Source organism: Arachis hypogaea, chromosome 18, assembly GCF_003086295.3.
Source record: "Arachis hypogaea cultivar Tifrunner chromosome 18, arahy.Tifrunner.gnm2.J5K5, whole genome shotgun sequence".
Classification (NCBI taxonomy): domain Eukaryota; kingdom Viridiplantae; phylum Streptophyta; class Magnoliopsida; order Fabales; family Fabaceae; genus Arachis; species Arachis hypogaea.
In genome coordinates this window covers 118,788,488-118,810,469 of record NC_092053.1, presented here as the reverse complement: position 1 = coordinate 118,810,469, position 21,982 = coordinate 118,788,488, and the positions used below count along the sequence as shown (strand labels likewise).

The following is a 21,982-nucleotide window of genomic DNA, read 5'->3' as shown; positions in this document are numbered from 1 at the left end:
CTTAGACTGTTTAAGTTTATGTGAAATAGCCTCATAATCCATGTTCATATATCTCTTTGCAAATATCATATTATTTTCATAAAATGCAAGATACTAAGCTGGTAAATCAGTTGTTTGTCTCTCTTTGGGCTATGTTAGTTTATGAATCATGCTAAAATCATTCTTAATATGAAGTTTTAATTTCACAATCTTTGGGTCGTGTTTTCTTTGCGAGATATATAAACATAGATTAGTTTATGAATCATGCTAAAGTTTTATTGGATGTTGTTTCTTTGGATTAGTTTGTGTTAATTTTAGCATGTTTGGCACCAAATTTTGAGTTATGTACACCTTGCTTTATATGCAGAGCAAGATGACTGAAAACAGTAATATTGAAGCAGCAGAGATGTCCGCTAGCACTCAATCATCTTCTCCACCGTCAGGTATTCGTAAGAATCGGTCAGCTGTTTGGGATCATTTTGATGTAGAGAATGCTACCGAGAAGAAGGTTAAATACAAATATTGTGGAAGCTTAATACAATATGGGAATGGAACCAGCTCAATGGGTGGTCATTTGAGAAGATGCAAGCAAAATCCTAATAATGATTCGAACAAAAGAAGAAAAACATCGACCACACTAACTATAGATGAGCGTGGTATTTTAAATTCACCCAGTGCTTCCAAATTTGACCAAGAGGAGGCTCGAAGGGCACTTGTGGAAATGTTTATTGGGGAAGAGCTACCATTTCGCTTTGTTGAAAGTCCAAAATTCCGAAGATTTGTTCATGCCCTACAAGCAAGATTCAAAGTTACTTCACGAACTACATTAACACGTGACATTGGAGCTCTTTATGCTGAAGAGAAAATGAAGTTGCAAGATTTTCTCTCAGCAAATTGTGGTAGAGTATGTCTAACCACTGACACTTGGACTTCAATTTAAAATTTTACTTATATTAGTTTGACAGCACACTTTGTTAATTTGGATTGGAAATTACATAAAAAAATACTTGATTTTTGTCAAGTGACAAGTCATTCAGGAGAGTTTATAGGAGCAACAATTGAATCTTGTTTAAATAATTGGAATTTGAATCAGGTATTTAGTGTGATAGTTGATAATGCCTCGTCTAATGATGTTGCAATTAAATATCTGAAGCAGCGATTGAGTTCTTGGAATAGCATTATTTTGAATGGTGAATTTATTCATATTAGGTGTTGTGCACATATTATAAACTTAATTGTAAAAGAAGGGTTGAAAGAGATTGATGAATCAGTCTTGAGAATTTATAGTGCAGTAAAATATGTTAGATCTTCCCCATCTAGAGCTAGTAGGTTTCAAAAGTGTATTGAACTAGAAAAAATTCAATATAAAGGCTTGCCTTGTATGGATGTTGAGACTAGGTGGAACTCTACCTATCAAATGTTAGAGATAGTTTTGAAGCATCACAAAGCATTTGAGTTGCTTGCTTTAAAAGATAATACCTATATAGGAGAGATGAATTGAGGAAAAGGGAGAGGTGTTCCTTCTGATTCAGACTGGGAGTATGTTGAGTCCATTGTACCATTTTTGCGAGTGTTCAGTGATGCCACTATACGTGTTTCTGGTACCTTATATGTTACCAGTGATATGTCTATGAAGGAAGTATTTGCAATTGGACGATTTATTCGTCATTCTTGTGATTCTGTTGATTTTAGTACTATGTCAATGGCAAAAAGGATGAGGGTTAAGTATGAGAAGTATTGGGGCAATCCTGATTCGGTGAATATGTTATTATTGATTGCTATCGTACTTAATCCAATGCAAAAGATTGAGTATGTCAATTATTTCTTGGATTACTTATTTGGAGAAGAAAAAGGAGGCGAATTGAAGTCAAAGTTGTCCAAGTGCATAAAGTTACTTTATCAGCAATACCAAGTTCTGAGGAAGCAAGTGAAGCTGATACGCAAAATGTTCAAGCCAACAACATTAATACCGAACTTCATGGCATGGACTTTTTTCTACAAGCAACCGGTCGTAGCACAAATACAAGATCTAAACTTGATAGATATTTACAAGAAGAATGCGAGCCATATTCCCATAAATTCGATATACTAAACTGGTGGAAGGTTAACTCAACCCGATTTCCAATTCTTGGAAATATGGCCCGTAAGGTATTGGCTATACCTGTTTCTACGGTAGCTTCAGAGTCTGCATTTAGTAATGGAGGAAGAGTCCTCGATCCATACCGCAGTTCCTTAATACCTAGAATGGTAGAGGCTTTAGTCTGCACAGGAGATTGGCTTAAGGAAGATCTTTTCTCTGCTTTAGATGATGATGGTGAAGTTCTTCAACAAGTTGATCAAGATATAGAATTTTTTTCATATTTCTTCTCATTTTATTTTATTTTTGTTTTTGTCATCTTTCTATTTTATAATTTAGATATTAGTTACCAATTAAAAGTTGTTGAATATAGACTTGATAATTAATTTGATTCCCTTGGCAGATATATTTTCCTCTAATGATGGTGCTTGTTCTATGGCGGCATCAATTGATAATCGTGATGATGACTCGGTATGCTTAATATTCTCATTTGGTTTAATACTTTCATTCGAAGATTTGTTTTAAAATGACAAAGGTATATTTTGTTATTTGCAGATATATTTTCCTCAAAGGTTGTGGTTGTTTGATGATTTTGTTGGCAACTTGGCATCTTTTGATACTTTGTGGTTGTTGTTTTAGAGAAATTTTTTGGTGGTATCCTTTTGATAGTTTGAGAATGATTAAATGTTATATAGATTAGCTATTGTCATTAGATTTATAAAGAACCAAATTCTAGTTGTAATGAACCTATACACTTTAAAATGACTTTAGTATTAATTTTACTTTTAAAAAAATTATGGTTTGAAAATTGAATTTCTAAAAACTGGTTTTAAAAGTGGATTTTTTTTTAAATATCTGGTTTGAAAATTAGATTTTTAAAAACTAGTTTTAAAATTGGATTTTTGGTTGAAGAAACTGGTTTTAAAACTGGATTTTATAAAAAAAAACCGGATTTAAATTCTAAAACCGATTTAAAACCGATTTTTATTTTTTCAAACCGGTTTCTCTCTTCAATCCAGTTCTGGATTGGTTTCATGAACCATAAAACTGGTTCTGAAGTGGATCTAGTTTGGATTTATAAAAATCCAAACCATGCCCACGCCTACTTTTTTCCCTTAGATTTCGACATTAATTTAATTTAATCTTATCTTACTCTAAGCAAATTAAAAACAAAATAAGCTGAATTCACACGAACGAATCTATAACGAATAGAACCCAATCTACCTTGCATGAAGTTCTGATCCAAAAGAGTAAGATAAAAATAGGAGAAAAAAATAAATGAGGGGTTTTATTTACTAACTAGGGTTCAAAGAAGTAATAGCAGCTGTATTACTGAAACTGCAGCTATCATCGGTCAAGCCATGATTTAGGAAGTAATCGTTGAAAGCCATCAAAATGAAGAAATCAGATCATAGAACGAAAAAATCAAAAATAGAGAACAAAAAAAAACCTGAAAACAGATCTGATTTGAGTGAAAGAGCATTTTTATTTACCTCTTTGAAAGAGCCTAAGCTTCTTCCTCTGTGAGCTGGCCTCAATGTAAATGACAAAAAGCGATAATTAGAAAAAGAATTCGAAAAGTCAGAGAGAGAGAGAGAGAGAGAGAGAGAGAGAGAGAGAGAGAATAGTGGATGAATGTGTGAACCTGGCCGGAGCGAGTGGAGGAGGTGGGAGGTGAGGGGGCGGTTTCTGTAGGAGGAAGAAGACGGTGAGGAGACCTCAGGAGATGGCGCTGATACTGGAGAAGACGACGCCGACAGGACCTCAGGAGACGGCGGCGAGACGCGCGTAGAAGACGGCGGTGAAAAAGACGACAACGCGCGCAGAAGATTAGAGGAGATGAGAATGGTGTGGGCGACTTAGGATTGGTGAGGGTAATTTAGATAACATCTTTTTTTTTACTTAACAACTGCTTTTGTGACTGATTAATTTATAAAATCGGTCGCTAATTTAAAATTAGCAACCTATTTGATGACCATAACTTTAGCGACTGAATTAGTAACCAACCACGTTATTCTATTTACCTATAAATCGGTTGCAAAATCGGTCGCTAAATTAAAAAATAGCACCGATTTTTTGACCAAGAGTTCCAATCACATTCCTTCTTTTGTTTTGGTTGCTAATTCGGTCGCTAAATTAAAAAATGGCGACGGTTTATATTCTAGTTGTATAAAACTAGTCGGTCATTAATTTGGTGGCTATTAATGATAGATTATGTTAGTCACTAAAATCAGTCGCTAAATTAACAATTAGCAACCAATTTAGCGATTGAATTAGCGACCAAACAGTTGTCCACCCTATTTCACTATCAGATGCAAAATCGGTCGCTAAAATAAAAATAGTGACCGCTTTTTTGACCAACAGTTCCAAAGACATTATTTCTGTTTTGGTTGCTAAATCGATCACTAAATAAAAAAATAGTGATCGATTTTAGTGACCGATTTTATTTTAGTTGTATTTAAAACTTATCGGTCGCTAATTCAGTTGCAATTAGCGACCGAATTTATTGGTCGCTAAAATCGGTCGCTGAATGTAATTTAGCGACCGATTTAGTGAGCAATATTGATTTGGTCCTGAAAATTCTGTATCAGTCGCTAAATCAGTCGCTATTAGCAACCAATTTTTTCAGTCGCTATTTTGGTACTTTCTTATAGTGTTTCTCAAAACTAAAAATTATTACTGAATTAATTATAATAAATTTTGAAGGAATGAGTATAAAAATCTTTTATAACTTCTGAAGTCTCATTCAAAAATGTTATCTAATGTGTATGAACCATCTCAAATATGTAAGAACATAATATAAACTAAAATATGAATTAAAAATCTTATATGAAAACTCTTTACAACTTCTTGTCTTTTAGAGATTTATTAAGGTCTTGTATTTATATGCATAGAAACATTAATGATCTTTTTAAAACTCATCCTATTTCATTGTGTGACTAGTTTCCTGGTTTGGGTATTACTTATGCTTCCTTTTTGTTGAAAGTGTTAAACTTAGTCCAGAGCACAATGGAGAAAAGTGTAAACTCCGCTAAATTAGCGAATAATTAGTCAATAAATTAAATTTTAATAAAGGAAATTAAAAATATAAATCTAATATTAAAATAGGATAAAGCTCTTCAAAATGAGAATGTTGACACCAATTTTAAAAAATTTGGCCCAAAATTGAGCCGGACGGGCCGAACTGGTTGAACCGGTCCCAAAATGAGCCCAAGGCCCAACCAAACCCAACCCATTAAAGAAGACACAGCTTCTTATTTCCCTTCTTCTTCATCATTTACGCTGAGAAACATTTCAAGGAGGGAGAAGAACAAAAGCAAAACCTAACCCTCACTCAAATTTCATTTCTCAATAACTTTTGATCTAGAGCTCCGATTGACGAACCGTTTGCGGCCACGCATTCACCCCGTTGAGCCCTACGATTCCATTGGAACAATTTCTTAGGTAAGTCTCTCTATGATTCCAGTTCTTCTATCCCTAATTTTTGAAAATTAAGAGTGTCTAACTTGAGAAATTTGTCAATTTTGGTTTTCTAGGTTCGAATTAGTTTGCGGAATTCGTTGAACTTGACTCACCGAATCTGTGAGTACGGTGAGGATTATTAACCCTATTTTAATTCATTAAATTAGTGTGTGAGAATTGAATTTTAAATGTGGGTATGTAAAATTAGGTGTGTGTACATATATTGGAGTTTGATTTTGGGCATTGAAAGGCTTGGTAGAGGATTAGTCTTGATGCTTTGGTGATTTTGGACCTTGGAGCTGTGTATGGCTTAAGTGTTTCCTTGGACCAAATGCAGAAATCGGCCAAGGTATGGTTTAGGTTTCGCGTATTTAATATATAATGTTGTGTGAATACTTAGGCTAGAGAACTATAGGATAAGTTGGAATGATCATGTAAATTGGAGGCTTAGCATTAATTGCGTTGATTGATGATATAAGTATATTGTGTTGGTAACTATAATCCTTGGTGTGTGAATATTGTTGGCAAGTTGATGAAATTGATTGTAAATGTATGTATGGAAAAATGTGATGGTTATGTTGATAGAGGTAAAAGAACTAAGGTATGAATTTGGTAAAAATTTGATGTTTGATGGGTTTTGAATTGGCAAGTGGGGTGTAAAGTTGTATGGACATACTATGATAGGTATTGTGATGAATATATGTATAGGAAATGGATATTGAACCTAATGTTGAAGAAAATGGAGGTTTGAGGTTTAGAACAAAAACTTGATTTTTATGAACTTTGGCAGTCCATAACTCGAACCTCAAAATTTGGATGAAGATGAGATTTGTTTGAAATCAAAGAGGGTTTTATAAGCTTGAGAACAATATAAATTTTGCGGAAAAATGAATCCTGTAGAGGAAGTTATGGACACCAAAAATCTGGTGCAAAAACTGAAAATTTTTAAAGAACAGCAAAATAATCAGAATTTCTGGTGTGTGCCTACGCACACTGATTTGCGCACGCACCCAACAGTAGCAATAACTTCACTTGTGCATACGCACGCCTTTGTGTGCACGCACACCTGGTGTTTTACAGAAAATGTGCGTACGCACGCCATTGTGCGCACGCATGCACCAGGAAATATTTTCTGCTGGTGGCGCTCGCATAGGTGAGGCGCACGCACACCAAGTAGTTCCTGGTTGGTGTGCGCAAGCATGCACTCGTGCACACGCACACGCTCTGCTTTTCACAAATTGTGCGCACGCACAATTGTGTGCGTCCGCACACACTCTATTTTTTCATCACTTATATTTTTATGACTCAAACATGGTTTCGAACCTCTAAGCCTCTATTTTTATCTTTTTAACCTTAGATCTTACTAGTAAACCTAGTAATTAGTTGAAGCTAGGAAATAGAGATAACTTGGGAATGAAGTAAAGGTTAAAAATGATGAATTATATAAGAAGGAGGTGTATATATGAACGAATTATGATGTTAAGGCTTGAATGATTGATTTTCTACATTATGAAATGTATGAGGCAAGTAAGAGAATAATGTAAGAAATTGAGAATTGATGATGTTAATTAATCAAGAATATTAAAATGTATGATCAATGGATTAAGTAAAAGTGAGAACGATGAGATGAGATATGAATTAGTATCGAGAATGAAAGCGATGATTATGAGAAATGATTGAATATTTTGAGCTTGGGGTATTGTTTTCCCCATGTCAGCTTGGGGTGTTGTCTCTTCTCCCCATGTCAGTTTGGGACTCGTCCCATGGATATTATTGAGTTTGGGGGCGTTCTCTTCCCTATGTCAGCTTGGGAATTCTCCCTATGGTGTATTCTTGAACTTGAGAACATGTCGGGATGGCTACGTAACCGACAGTTGATATCAACAGCCATAGGACAGGCATGCATCATGTGCACAATGTTTGTTTGCTTATTTGTGAACTATTTGGGAATGCCTACGTGATTATAACATGCTATTTGTTGTACTTGTTATCTGTATTACTTGTAAGTTACTTGTGTTTGCCTTGTTTGCTTATTTGTCTGTGTAAACTAATCGGAGATGGAGGGATGGAGGAAATGGTGGAAAAGACTTAGTATTAGGGTCAGATTTAAGCTAGGCTTAGATATTCTTAGAAGACCACTTTTTTTTTTGTTGCTGGTTAATAACTTAAGCTTTAAAATCTGAGTGTCGGCGTTCTAGGATTACCTCTGGCATTCCCAGGACCTTCTATATTATGTGCGTGGCACCTTTACCATGCTGAGAACCTCTGGTTCTCACCCCATACTGCGTTGTTATTTTCAGATGCAAGTCGAAAGGTACCCCGCTAAGCGTCTGGATTCCTGAAGCAGAGCGATTTCTGGGTTATTTTGTTATGTAGCTTATGTATATATGTATTTAGCTTTCTCTCCAAGAAACTTGATTATTTTGTCCCTCATAGAGGTTAAAGGAGAGTTAGGGTCTTATTTCTATATTTTGTGTATTTTGGGATACTTGTATATGTATGTAAATATTCTCCGGCCAGCCTTGACTTCGCAGGCTGAGTCAGGAGCTAGTTATGCTGTATTCTTGACTCTCTACTCACTCTTTCACTTATTCATAACTATGATCTTTAAGTTTCTTCACATGCAAGTTATTCCGTTTCCGAAGCGTTGCGCTTTTTATTTTGCGATTTTGTTTCACCCATTTTTCAAGACTCCTAATTTATTATATTCTTTCTGCTATTATATGTATGTATTTTATTTTAGAAGTCGTAGCGCCTTGCCACATCTGTTTTACATCCTAGGTGTAAAACTTTATGTGGTAGGGTGTTATAAAAAGCTTTTCAAACAGTTAGCTTGTTAATTTCTTTATTCCTTCAATCTCTTTGGTCAAAGCTTTACTTCAATCATAATAATTGTATAGCTCGAATTTATTATTGAGAGTTAATAAATATATTTTCAACTAATCATTAATTTCACAAATATTTAAATGATACTTCACATTCATTCAACTAGCATCCATAAGACATTAAGTCGAAGATGAGTAGAAATTAGTTTATTTTATCTGTTTAATACTTTTTTTTGAGACGTTGATGCTCCACCTTGTTGTGTTGAGCTTTTTATTTTAAAATAATAATAATAATAATAATAATAATAATAATAATAATAATAATAATAAACACTTAGTTCATTAGAATGCTGATAAATAGTAAAAGAAAATCTCTAATATTATATTTATTTTAAAAATATTCTATTAACAAATATACAATATTATTATTCACTATTATGAATTCTCATTCAGTAAAGAATATATATATTTGTGTGTGGATTATTAATGCCTTTGTTAATAATTTTATAGTCAAAATAATTATTTAGACTAAATTATAAAAAAAACTTGTTAATATTATAATTTTTATTTATAATATATAATAAATTTATAAATTTAATAAAAAAGCTTATTTTATTAATCTATTATTTAAATAATATATATAATAATAATAACAAATTATTTAATACATTATAAATTGAATTTTAGTCATGCTACTGTTTTCAACATATCTTTCATCGACCTTTACGCTTTTGACAAAATTTGATAATTCAGCTGTTGACTATTCATTATGCCATCACAAGGTACAGTTCTTTAAAGAGTTTGTGGTCCGTATTAGATTGCACAACGAGATTTTTTCTTTGTCCCTTTCGTCTTGCTTTATGAGAATTTCGCTTCTATATATTGCATTCTTTTTTCTTTCAGTTCCAACTGATTATGCTGATTTAACCAAGAACACTGGCTTTTGGGCTTCTAGATTCATCATTTCCTTCTCCCATCACCACCGGTATCTCTTCTTTCATCTTTCTTATTATTGTTTTTATCATTATTTTGTTTTCATTTAATTTCTTGAATTGTTGTGTTTAATTATTTCTACTCTTTTTCTTCGTCTATATATCCAGATTTATTCTTACTCTTGTAATTTTACCAAGCATTATTGTTATATCTTATACTTACTGCAAGCCTCTTTCATTTTGTTTAATTTTATCAAACAAAACTGTTATAATTTTTGAAAAGTACAAATTTTTATCAAATTATAATTAAGTAACTTTAAAAATAAATTGATTAATTAATTTAGGAAACTAAGAATAAAAGTTAGAAAAATTAGATTATAGAGAGTAATTTATTTGCCAATAGAGTTGCTGCCTTAGAAGCCAGATCATTGGTGTAACTAATAGTCAAACTATAGAGCAATTAGGCTTAAATTGAAGTTAGAATTAAACATTATATATAAAGCTAAAAGTTTAACTTGTGAGGATGAGATTTCGAGGCTTTGTATAATTACATAAGGATATAATAATTTCACGGAAATAATTGGCTTCTGTCAAATAATGATGATAAGACTAGTCACCAAAAAAATGATGATTAGACAATGATGAGTCGCTAGAATTAATTAGAAAACTAGAAAATACTGAGAAATTAATAATTTGAATAATTAATTCATTCATTTACTTAAACAAGTGTTAAAAAATTCAAATTTCTTCTTATATATAATAATTTATTGGTTAGTAACAAATTATTAAATAAAAAATACTTAAAAAAAATAACTAACAAATATAATTTGATGATAAAAGATTAGGTTTCTATATAAAACATCATAATTCTTATTCTTCAAGACAGTTATTAGGGGTGGCATTTTCACCAGATCTTATATAACATGCGATTATAAATGTGTTTAGAGCGTTTAAAATAAATTATTTTTGGAATTGATTCGATTTGAATGAATTAAAAATAAATTATTGGGTTTGAAATTGTGTAAAATATAAATTTTTAGATTTGAATATTAATATAATGATTTGATTTTATAATTAAAAAAGAATATTGTAACTCCTATTTTAATGAATTATTCTTAGAGTGGTCTAATTATAATGTAAAATTCATGAATTTACAAATCAATTTAAAGACTTATTTTTTATCTCCATTCCAAAAAAAAAAAAAAGTTTATTTTAAAATTAAATCAATTTCAACTTCATTATATTCCAAATACACCATAACATAAATTATAGCAGAGCATTAATCTCTTATATCTTTTGGTGACTCAGTTGGAAGTGCTTAGAGCTTTTCTTTTGAGTTTGTAATATATACGTAAACCGTTGGTCATGTATATTAAAATTTTGTTTCTGTTTTCTTTTCTTCTCGTTTTATTTTATTTTTCTTTTAATTCGCTTCGTACCTGATAACAATAATTGGCGACATAGGTAGAACTTAGAAGTTGCTGAGAGGGGCGGAGTTTAATTCAGACAAGAGGGGATTATGGTCCCAAATTTTTTATAAAAAAATTAGTAGTACTTTTTCAAAAGATAAAAAATAATTCAATTGGTTTAAATACTTTATTATGACTTAAAGTATCCAATAAGTTCAATAAGCAACACTTTTTTTACTTTTAAGTTCAAATATAAAAAAATAAATATTTTTTATTTATTTAATTTAATATTATTTTATATTTTATTATTTATTTAATTTAATTTTTTATATGATAAAAAATAATAAAATATTCAATAAGTATTAATATTATTGTATTTGTATAAATTGATAAAAAAATTTCAATAAATATTATAAATTTTAATATTTGTCCTTCTAACTTCTTCTTTACATATTCTACAGGATATATATTCAAATTTTTATATAAAATAATAATAAAAAATCAAAGAATTGATGTATTTTTTAATAGGAATGCTAATATTCAAGAAGGAGAACATATAATTTTTATAATATTAACACTTGTAGTTCTTCTACTTTAATGAATTACGAAAAAAGTGAGATACAACCTTCAAAAGTTTAAAAAATTACATCTGATGAGTTTGACCTTAATTTTTTGGAACGAGACCCTAAAAAACGGCTTTAAATTTGGCAATATCACCCAAACTAGAGAGATGAGATTAGACGAACTTATCTTAAATAGAGTCTATATCAAAAGCATTTTGATAATTATCTTCTATGTGGCCCCAAAATTTTGTTTCAAGTTCCGCCACTGCTGAAAAAATAAAAAATACGCCCACAATTACAATCTCTCCACCAGGTTCCGCCGCGCCATCTCTCTATCCCTGTTGCCTCCTACGCCGTGCCACCACACTCTTTGGCCTCCCTTTTCTCTACCACCTTCTGGTAATTTTTCCCCTTTCACTCGTTCTTTTTGTTCCTTTCATCAGATTTATGATTTTTCTTAATCCTCTAGTTAAGTTATTTGGAATGACTTTAATTAGATAATTTGACTGTTGAAGTAGATGAGTTAAATTGAGTAGCATTAAGCTATTGACAAAGATAAATTTAAAGTTGTCCTAGAGGTAATTTATTTTAGAGTCACACATTTTTTTTTGGTTATTTTATATTAATTATTTATAATATAGCTTGAGACTTCTTTTAACATGAGTTGCTACCAAATTGTTATATAAATTTAGGGTTTGTCTGTTTTCTTTTGGTTCGATTGGAGATTTGTTCGTGGACTTCTTTTAACATGAGTTTGCTACCCCGTTGTTTGGAGTTCAGGTTGCTTTTCTATAATTATATTTAAATTTTATAAGTATTGTTACTTTATGATATACTTAATTTCTCAAGGTAGATTTGTAGGACAGAAGTAGGAGGTCGAAGGATGTCTAGTGTCTCCTTGTTGACCTTTTGTTTATTAAAAATTGTGGAGTAATAAAGGAGTATATATAGACTAGAGTGGTTATGATTATATGTATGTTTAATTACGGACGGATTTAGAAATCTAAGAGTGGAGAGGTTGAAAATTAAAATCTTGTATAATTAAATATAATGTCATATAGTTGATAATAGATATCATTATAATTAATTTTTTAATTAAAAAATTAATAAATATTTGTCAAGAGTAAAGTATCGTTTTTGTCCCCAATGTTTGGCGTAAGTCTCAAAGTTGTTCCTAATGTTTGAATCGTCCTATTTAAATTCGTAACATTTCAAAATTGACTCAATGTTGTCCTGCCGTTAGGAATCTGTTAACGGAATTGGCGGCAGGACAAAATTGAGACAATTTTGAAACATTAGGGACTTAAATAGGACGAACACGTTGGGGACAAAAACGTTACATAGAAATAAATTTTAATTGTATCCTTCAATAATATCATTTTTTACGGTACATAGTTATTCAATTATTTTTTAATCACATCTAAGTAAACTACACTTAATCACATTAATTTTATTCTAAATAAATTTATTTTTTTATAATTTTACTCTTAAAAATTTTTACTCATCATAAAATATTTGTAGAATGACTAATACATAAACTTGTGGGAAAAAATTATATATATACAATAAAGTAATGTGATTCTAGTTATTTTACAAACATTTCATGTTGAGTAGAAATCATTTAGAACATAAATAAATAATGTCACTTACATTTTGAGCATTTCTCATTCCTTTTGCCAGCAAGTCTTCAATGACAGCAACGAAAATTCTTCCTCTTCTGTGGTGCAAATTGGTTTTCTAATTTATTTATCATGTTGTGAAAATTTCATCAGAATGGAAATTACAAAATAACAAATCTTATCACTTAGAACAGAATTTTCAATGTTGCAATACTTATAGGATCAACTGCTTCGACGTCACCGGTAAACAATGAATCATCACAGTATCAAACCTTGATTCTGTTCCAGTTGTAGAAATCTGAAATATGCAGCACTTTTAAGATCCATAAAATTAAAAAATGTTTGTGTTAATGAGGAAAAAGAATCAAAATTGTGACCAGTGAAGAATATACCTGGGTTAAATTTTTGCTTGTTGCTTAAATATCCAGAAAAGGAAGCTGTCTGATCCATTTTCTTAGATGAACCTAAGCGAGTGTCCCTGCGATCCAAACAATCAGAGGCATTGTTGCACCAACCTCCCCTGGAAAGTAATGTGATTAAGTGTAATTTACTTAAATGTGATTAAAAAATAATTGAATAACTATGTACAGTAAAAGATTGATATTAGTAAAGGATAAAATTAAAATGTATTTCCATGTATCGTTTTTGTCCCCAACATTTTCGTCCTATTTAAGTCCTTAACGTTTTAAAATCGTCTCAATTTTGTCCCACCGTCAATTCCGATAACAGATTCTTAACGGCAGGACAACATTGAGTCAATTTTGAAACGTTAGGGACTTAAATAGGACGATTCAAATGTTGGAGACAATTTTAAGACTTACCTCAAACGTTGGGGACAAAAACGATACTCTACTTGTCAAATCAAAGAATTATCTAAGTTTTTATAATTTTTTTATGGTTTTACATCTAATAAAATATAAAATTATCTATTATTTTATTAAGTATTTATGTGATAGTGAGATATTTTTGTGTTTTATATCATTAAAAGATACGACATAAAATAATATAAATTAATTGCACTAACAATTTTGTTATATGAATTTAAAATATATTAAAGTATTTTTATATAATAATATATAGGAGTAAAAATTAATAGAAAAATAATACAAAAGAAACAACTAAATAAAATTAGAAAAAGAATAATATTATTATAAATAATATTAAAGTATTTTTTATATGATTATAGATATTAAAATTAATATTTAAAAATATGTTAAAAAAAACTCTAAATCAAATATAAAAATACAAATAATATAAATACATGTAGAGAAATTTGGATCTTAATGCATAAAAAATATCAACTTTTTTTACTATCACTATACTATTAAGTTTTACTTTATACAATGCATCTATTATAATAGTATATGAGTTTAAAATTTGTTTGGGAGGTCCCCCTTGAGTCTGTCCCTATGTTTAGTTAAATGCTTGTTTGATATTATTTACTTTGTGAAAATTGAAAATGTTGTTTGGTTGAGACCTCTAATTTAAGAAAAAATTCAGCCATAATTTTTCTAAAAAGTTTTGAATTTCTGATGTCACTGATGTTTATGTTGCTTTAATTCTAAAAGAAATTAGAATATTGTTTGGTGGATGCTTCTAATTTAAGGAAAATACTGTCAAAATTTTGTAAAAAAATTAATGTTATAATTTTGTTAATACTTAAGTTGTTTGAACTTTGTGGTACGATAATTTTAAATTATTATTTGTGAATGTACGATAGATAGAAGTAACGCTCAACGGTAGAATAAAATCTGAGTATTTTTGTGGCGTATGTGTTTAACACCAAATCTTTTTTTGTCGAAAGCGGTATCTAGATGTCCGTCTAGTAAGCATCGATCACAAAGTATTTACGTGCTGGCGATATAACCAACCACTTTTACTGTCATGGGTTCAAGCCTTGGTCTTGCATATGGACTAAATATGGAGAAGTTAATGTAGACGAGATTAATTGTTTTGCATTAATAGCCAATAGGTTTAAAGGTCGGTCAAGAAAGGCTAATGTAAGAGAAGTTATCTCTTGAAAGAAATTAATCGGGAGGTAACTGTAGGAAATATAATGAGATAATATAATATTTAATGCAATTCGTGTTAGTAATATGGAGAATGTTGAATAAGAGATTTATCCGAAAGCAGCTAGGTTTGATGATTGTGTTCATTCTAGATTGTTTGTCACGGTTAGAATGATGGTATTAAGACTGAGGCAAATCAAACCCGATATTCATTTGACTAGTGGGGCACCTTTGTTAATGAACAAGTTTCCGAAACAAACAACATTCCTAAGAATTACTATGAGGCGAAGGAATTAGCTTCCTTACAGTATTATTTAGCCTCTCTCATTCTACAACTCTATTCTAAGAACTTAAATCTCTATCCTAAGCATACAATAATTTATAAAAGAAACATTTTTCAATGCATAAATTATTTTCACTTGTATTAATCTATAATTCTCTATTTCAATTAATGTTTAATACCAATAGAAACTAATTTATTGGGCAAATTAACCTATTAAATTCGTCAATAACAGCAAAAACAACAGCACACAACTCTTGAAAATGACCCCAAAATTTACAAAAAATTAAAATTCACTTAGACCCAAAGTCAAAGTGTCAAAAAATAAGGACACTAAAAACGATAGAAAAAATATGATTAATAAAAAAATGTAAACCAACAAAATTGAAGAGAAAATCACCATGAATACAATGGCAATAATAGAATTTTGATTGGAGCTACGAAGAGAGAGAAAACCTAGAAAGAAGGGGCACATACAGTGAGAAGAAGGGAAGGTTCATTGCAAAAAAAATGCTGACTACCGTCAGATTTACTATCAAATTTCATATGCGAAATCAACGGTTATAGTTATTACTGTTGGATTAATCCGACAAAAATGATGTGCAAAATGACAAATCTGAGTAGTCGTTACCGACAAAAAAAATATGACAGTAATGTCAACGAAAACAACTCGAAAAAAAAATTTCAAATATCAGTTACCGTCAGATATATTCGACGCAATATCCAACAATAATGAGAAACAAAAAAACACTTAAAATAAATTTAATTAAGATTATTATGAGATATGGTCAATATAAAATTCGACGATAATTAATATTAATATTTGAAAAAGAAATCTAAATAATCAATTACACTTTCCACCACAACGGAAATACTTATCCTCTATTGATTTATTTTACCCAATATTTCTTTCTTTATCCCACTTCTGGTGAGATCCTCTCTTTTGAACATAATTCATTTTCCTTCCATAATTTTTCTTGTTACCATTTTCCTCTTCTGGGGTAATGATTTTCCACATTTACTTCAGGAAATGGGGCTACGCCAGCTGGACGCGCTTCATGATTCCTTAAAAGTAATTCATTGTTGCATTCAGCAACAAGAAGGCAAGAAATTAACTCGGAATATTTTTTAAATTCTTTTTCTCGATACAGCTGCTGCAGGAGCACATTCGAGGCATGGAAGGTCAAGAAAGTTTTCTCCAACATATCATTATCAGTTATCTTTTCCCCACATAATTTCATTCGTGAGGTGATTCGAAACATTGCATAATTATATTCATTTATAGACTTAAAATCCTGTAGACGCAAGTGCGTCCATTCATATCGGGCTTGAGGAAGTATCACCGTCTTTTGATGATTGTACCTTTCTTCAAGGTCTTTCCAAAGATTTGCATGATCTTTTAATGTGAGATATTCATTTTTCAATCCTTCGTCAAGATGACGACGAAGAAAAATCAAGGCTTTGGCTTTATCCTTCTGGAATGCATTATTTTCAGCCTTAATGGTATCTCCAAGATCCATTGAATCAAGATGGATTTCAGCATCTAATATCCATGATAAATAATTGTTTTCAAATATATCAAGAGCATTGAATTCAAGATGAAATAGCTTCGACATAATGAAAATTTGTTACCTGAGTCTTCTTAAAAATTTGATCAGAGTCTCGTGCTGATAACGTGTTGTAAAATAAATAAAGATATACTAAATATAAAATAAAGATGTATAAATAGAAGACTCTAGTATTAATATAATTAACTCAATAACAATAATTCATATATGTATTTACTAATATTATATGTTGTAATGTATATATATAAAGAGAGAGAAGTATTCGTAAAGAAAGAGAGAGAATTGATTTGTTTATTGTTATGTTTGTGTATATTACTTCATATCAGGTTCTCTATTTATAGGCATATATGGACATCATTTTCAAACTTCATTAAATATGATTCCCCTTGAAAACCTGAGCCTTGTGGAAAATGGGCATCCACCTCAGGCAATCTTATCACAACACTACCGACAGCTTGTTTGTCAACAATACTACGTTGATAATATAAGCCTCAAACAACTACCGATTGGCACCAAGATTATGCCAAAGTTTACAAACAACTACCGATTATAAATATAAGCCTCGAACAAAAATAAAACTAGCATAATTTAGCGATGTCCTCTTGTTTTTCCAACGGCTATGCATCGGAATGGTTGTCAATAATCAATGCCCTTCTCGTAGTGTCATGGGTTGGGGAGGATGGTTGCGCCATAATCGAGCAAAGCTTTTTCTCTAATTAGAAAACAAGTTAGGGAAGTTGAAAAGACGAACTTTGCTAGAGTTCAATTAGCTAAGATGTTAACGGACCACATAAGATGATTACAAAATAATGCTCATTTAACTTTTGGACATTTTTGCCTAGGGGTGGCAAAAGGGAAAGCTGTCCTGTCCTGCCAAAAGTTCACCCCGTCTCGCTTAATAAGGCGGTCTTGAAACTTCATCCCGTTCCACCTAACGGCAGGCTGGCGGGCCAAGCCCGTCAAATTTTTATTATTATTAAATATTAAATAATATATATAATTTTGCAACTATTTTAATAAATTTATAATTTCTAAAGACAAAAAAATTATAATTTCTAAATTCATAAATATTGAAGTCTTGTAATTATAAATATGTAATAAACATAATCATAAAATCAAGTTTTTTGAAACAAAAAAATAAAATTAACATTTGCAAAAAAATGGGTTGGGCAAGCCGAGGAGGCCTGCCCCGCCCGCCAAAGCCCGTCAAAACCCGCGGTTTAAGCGGTGCGAGTTAGGCGGCCTTTCGAAGTATAGCAGTCTCAATTTTAAAACCCAGCCAGCCTTTTTCGGCGGGTTACGCGGGCCGGCCCAACGCATTTAGGCCCGTTTACTACTCCTATTTTTGTCGCACGGAAGCTATTTTTCATGGGTATATAATTTATTTTTGTTAATTTGTTAAGTTTGTGTATTTCTATAAATAAAACTGATAATTTACTCGTGTATATGGTTAAAAATTATTAAGTCTCTCATTAATTTAAGTTTATTTTTTAAAAAGCTTTAAAACTTGAAAATGAATCTCAAATAGTTGATTAAAAATCAAAGGAACAATAAATTTAAGTGTTTGCAATTGTTTATACCTTGGCCCAAAACATAAAATCAGGTCTAATAAAGATAAAAGGTCCAACCTCGGAGGGTCGGTCTGCATCATCTACCCGACCTCTTTAAGGAGATCGGACGTTGTATAGGGAGCTTAGCTCTACTTGTTCAAACAAGTAACAGATAAAGGGAACGGTCATCCATCAATAAAGGTAAAACTACTCTAACAAAAGTGGTTATCAACTCTACTATAAATACATTGACACCCCTCAGGTATAAAGTACTTTCTAATCTACTAAAAACCTGGCTAAAACTCTTGCTAACTTAAGCATCGGAGTATCTTGCAGGTATCATCTCCTACCTCCTCACGAGGAACTCGGATAGGCGATACCTCAACATCAACAAGTCAGATGCTGTCATATAAAGGGATCTGGACCTCACGTTCAAGCCCAAATCAACATTTCAGGTAATCTTCGAAATAACAACAATTAAAAATTAATAAGTAATTCATATTTAAAAATCCCTTAAAAGTTGATTTTTGCTATGCCAACACCCTCTGCGACTTGCTTTTTTATGTTTTGAATATTTAAAAAGTCGTCAATTTTACATTTTACTCACTTCCTATTCAGAAGAATTGTATATTCAGTGCTTTGACGACTTATTCCATGATTGTGAATAAAAAATTTAGGATTTAGTACTTTTATCTTTAAAGCATATATTTCAATAATATAATAATATTTTTTATAACACTCTTAAAATACCTATAACAGTTCGGATTTTTCTAAGTTATAGATTCAAAAAATATCCATATTTGTAGAATTATAAGTGTTGCGGCTTTTTGAATTACACATGGGTGTGATCAATTTAATGTTGGTCACTTTGTATACTGTTGTACATTCGGTTTTGTCAAATGCACTCTGGAAAGGCAAAATTTTGTCCGTGCAAAGAACTAGAGAATAGTTATTGATGATGTGATAATTATTTTGTTGTGTTTGGGCCAGAAAAAACATATGATTTTTTGGTACTTAATAAAACATAAGATGATATCACTAGCCTCATTAAGTATGTGTTGGGAATTCGAATTTCATTTTGTACATGCAGTAATTTATTGGTCAACAGCAAATCCTTAAATAGGATTTAGTATTGCATGCGACGAATTGCATGCAACGGATTAGTTCTTAGTCTGACAGATTAGGGAATAATGTGAAAAATAAAAAAAAAATAATATAAGATGATAGATAGAGGATGTTAAGAGAAATTCAATTTTTTGGTGATATGGGCTCTTGTTGGACACATGAATGGACCAAGAAAAACCATCTTTGGTTATCTTTTAAAAATTATTTTATCAAATATAATTATTATTGTTTATTTTTATTAAAAAATATTTTTAATTTAATTTATCAAATATAAATATTATAATTTTTAAAAAAATTATTTTTTATAAACTATTTTTAAAAAATATTATCTAAATATAAAATATCTTTTGTATCTTGAAATGATCCATTTAAAAAAGTTAGAAAAATTAGGTATTTGTTTCAAAGGAAAATCCAAACCCACTCTACGTGTTGTTTTGTTATTCACTTTAAATTTAAATTTAAATTGAAAAATGTGAAAAGGCCTTGGTTATAAAAAATTTGAATATAAATCCAATTTCGGATATAAGTTTGGGAAAACGCTATATTTTTTACGGATATTAAATTTTGATTGGAATCACAAATCATGGTACATATAAATTTGTTGTTATACAAAATAGAAGCATTTTCGTTACCTATGATTTGGGGTAATTTTTCCTTTTTTAAGTAGAAAGTGGTTTACTTACCAAAAAAAAAAAAGTAGAAAGTGGTTTTTATATTTTGTGAAAGATTTGGTATTTCACGTTATATTTTGGAGATGTTGTATAATGATGATGATGATGATAAATACCTGTGTATTATTGTTTTTTTGTGTTTTGGAATTAAAACTGTGTATTTTTTAGTGGTTGTCTTACCTTAGGAATCAAGACCACTGTGTATTTTTTAGTGATACCTCTATGTGAGTTCGAAGCCCATCGATTGGCCTACCTTCACATGTTTTTTCCACAACTTATTTAGCCCAATACTCACCAAAAAATAATTAAGTTAATTGACATTCTAATCAGATGACTAATCACAATTACACCAGCACAAACCCTTGTTGCGTTCAGATTCATCTGAAAAAGCTGGTGCAAGGTCATTTCACCAACTCCCAATTCAGCCGCAGCAGTGCAGCTGTCATCACAAATCACTTCTACATGTATGTATGTTTTTGAGGTCCATACCATAACAAGGGCCGTGCATGTTTTTTTTGGAAACAAAAACTTCAACTCAATAAGATGGAGCATCAATAAAAAAGTACTAACAGAAAAAATAAATTAATTTTTAATTATCTTTGACAAAAATTATCACCAACTCAAAAGATTAAATATCATTCCACTTTTTGTAACTCCTAATCCACCTGTTGACTACTCTTGCAACACCCGTTTCTTGATTCTTAAAGATTCTATCATTTTTTTTTACCCAAATGCTCCAAAAGATAACAACAAAACCAAATTCACCAACATTCTATCAAATCGACTGTACGATTGACTCCTGAACCACGTAAACTTACGGTCATTCAACTCTATATCCACCAGTTCCATATTACTCTTAACACACTAGTGCCTTTCTTTTCTTCCAACTGCACAACCTCATTAAAGATACCCAAGTAGTAAAGAGAAACTTGACATATTTTCGATAAAAAAAAACTCAACTCTTCCCACACAGCAAGCTTCTTTTCTCTTGTATACACACCATACACTAAGCAAACCGCACAAATAAAAATTATTGTTTGTCAATTTTCTTCTATACACAACAATCTCTCCTCTTTATAATAATTACTCAACCTAAACATCATATCATCCCCTATTATTAATAAACTTCCAGAAGCACCTTCCGATCCCACAAATTCCAAACCCACGCATTATTATCCCAAAATTACAATACATCAAACTTAGTAATCACCTCCTTCTTTATCTCTATCAATTCTAACATATTCACATTATTTTTACACTTATTTTTTCCTTTTTTCACTTTCCAAAAGTTTTTTAAAAAGATCCAAAAATTTAAAGAGAATATTCACATGTTAATAGTGAACAGTTAAATAATTTAATATGTGAAATAAATGATTAAATTTATTTCTAAAAAATTATTTAGTTTTTAAATTGGTTTTTAAAATTTTTTAAATCAATTTTATTTTTTAAAAATTTTAAGTTAATCATGTTAGTTCTTTTGTTAGTTTTTTTTATTAATGTTGTCAAAATTTGTTAATATAACACGTTAAGTGATACTATAACATACACCTAAGAGTCTTAATTAATTATTAATATAATAAATTTATGAAATTAGATCAAATCAAAACTTAATTGAAAAAAGAACTTGAAGCTTTAGAATTTTTTAATTTGAGATTGATTTGATTTAATTTCATAAACTAATCATGTTAATAGTTAAATAAGATTATTAGATGTGTACTATGATATTATTTAACGTATTATATCAAAAAATTCTATGTTATTAGTAAAGAAAGTGATAGAAGGATCATATGATTAATTTAAAACCTTTAAGATGAATTTAATTTAAAAAAAATTAAAATTAATTTTAAAAAAATGAGTGATCTTTCAAAAATTAATTGGATGATTTAAGTTTTGTTTGGGTAAATAATTTAATT

General features: G+C 30.5%; 2 protein-coding genes across 8 annotated transcripts in view; both read left to right on the top strand.

Annotated features, from left to right (window-relative positions):
• Nucleotides 1-352: 352 nt before the first annotated feature.
• On the top strand, nucleotides 353-2,695 carry LOC140181444 (zinc finger BED domain-containing protein RICESLEEPER 2-like). Its single transcript, XM_072225015.1, has 6 exons — nucleotides 353-883; nucleotides 1,073-1,169; nucleotides 1,512-1,743; nucleotides 1,827-2,293; nucleotides 2,460-2,527; nucleotides 2,612-2,695. Exons 1-6 carry the CDS (start codon nucleotides 353-355, stop codon nucleotides 2,693-2,695), a joined length of 1,479 nt encoding a protein of 492 aa, XP_072081116.1.
• A 6,488-nt stretch (nucleotides 2,696-9,183) lies between these two features.
• LOC114925833 (EH domain-containing protein 1-like) overlaps nucleotides 9,184-21,982 on the top strand; it is a 45,202-nt gene continuing 32,403 nt past the window's right edge. For 2 of the 7 annotated variants that reach the window (XM_072224061.1, XM_072224057.1), the window contains exons 1-4: nucleotides 9,184-9,328; nucleotides 16,183-16,403; nucleotides 18,327-18,474; nucleotides 18,610-18,728. The gene's annotated coding sequence lies outside the window, so the exon portion shown is untranslated. Of the gene's footprint in view, nucleotides 9,329-10,739; nucleotides 11,647-16,182; nucleotides 16,404-18,326; nucleotides 18,475-18,609; nucleotides 18,729-21,982 lie in introns of all 7 variants that reach the window. The other 5 variants (XM_072224064.1, XM_072224062.1, XM_072224060.1 and 2 more) reach the window with 4 other exon arrangements.

Excerpts from the sequence above, each read along its gene's own strand:
- LOC140181444 (XM_072225015.1), top strand. The coding sequence starts at position 353 with ATGACTGAAAACAGTAATATTGAAGCAGCAGAGATGTCCGCTAGCACT. Across the intron at positions 884-1,072 it reads TCTCAGCAAATTGTGGTAGA|GTATTTAGTGTGATAGTTGA; the intron begins GTATGTCTAACC and ends AATTTGAATCAG. Across the intron at positions 1,744-1,826 it reads AATCCTGATTCGGTGAATAT|AAAAAGGAGGCGAATTGAAG; the intron begins GTTATTATTGAT and ends TATTTGGAGAAG.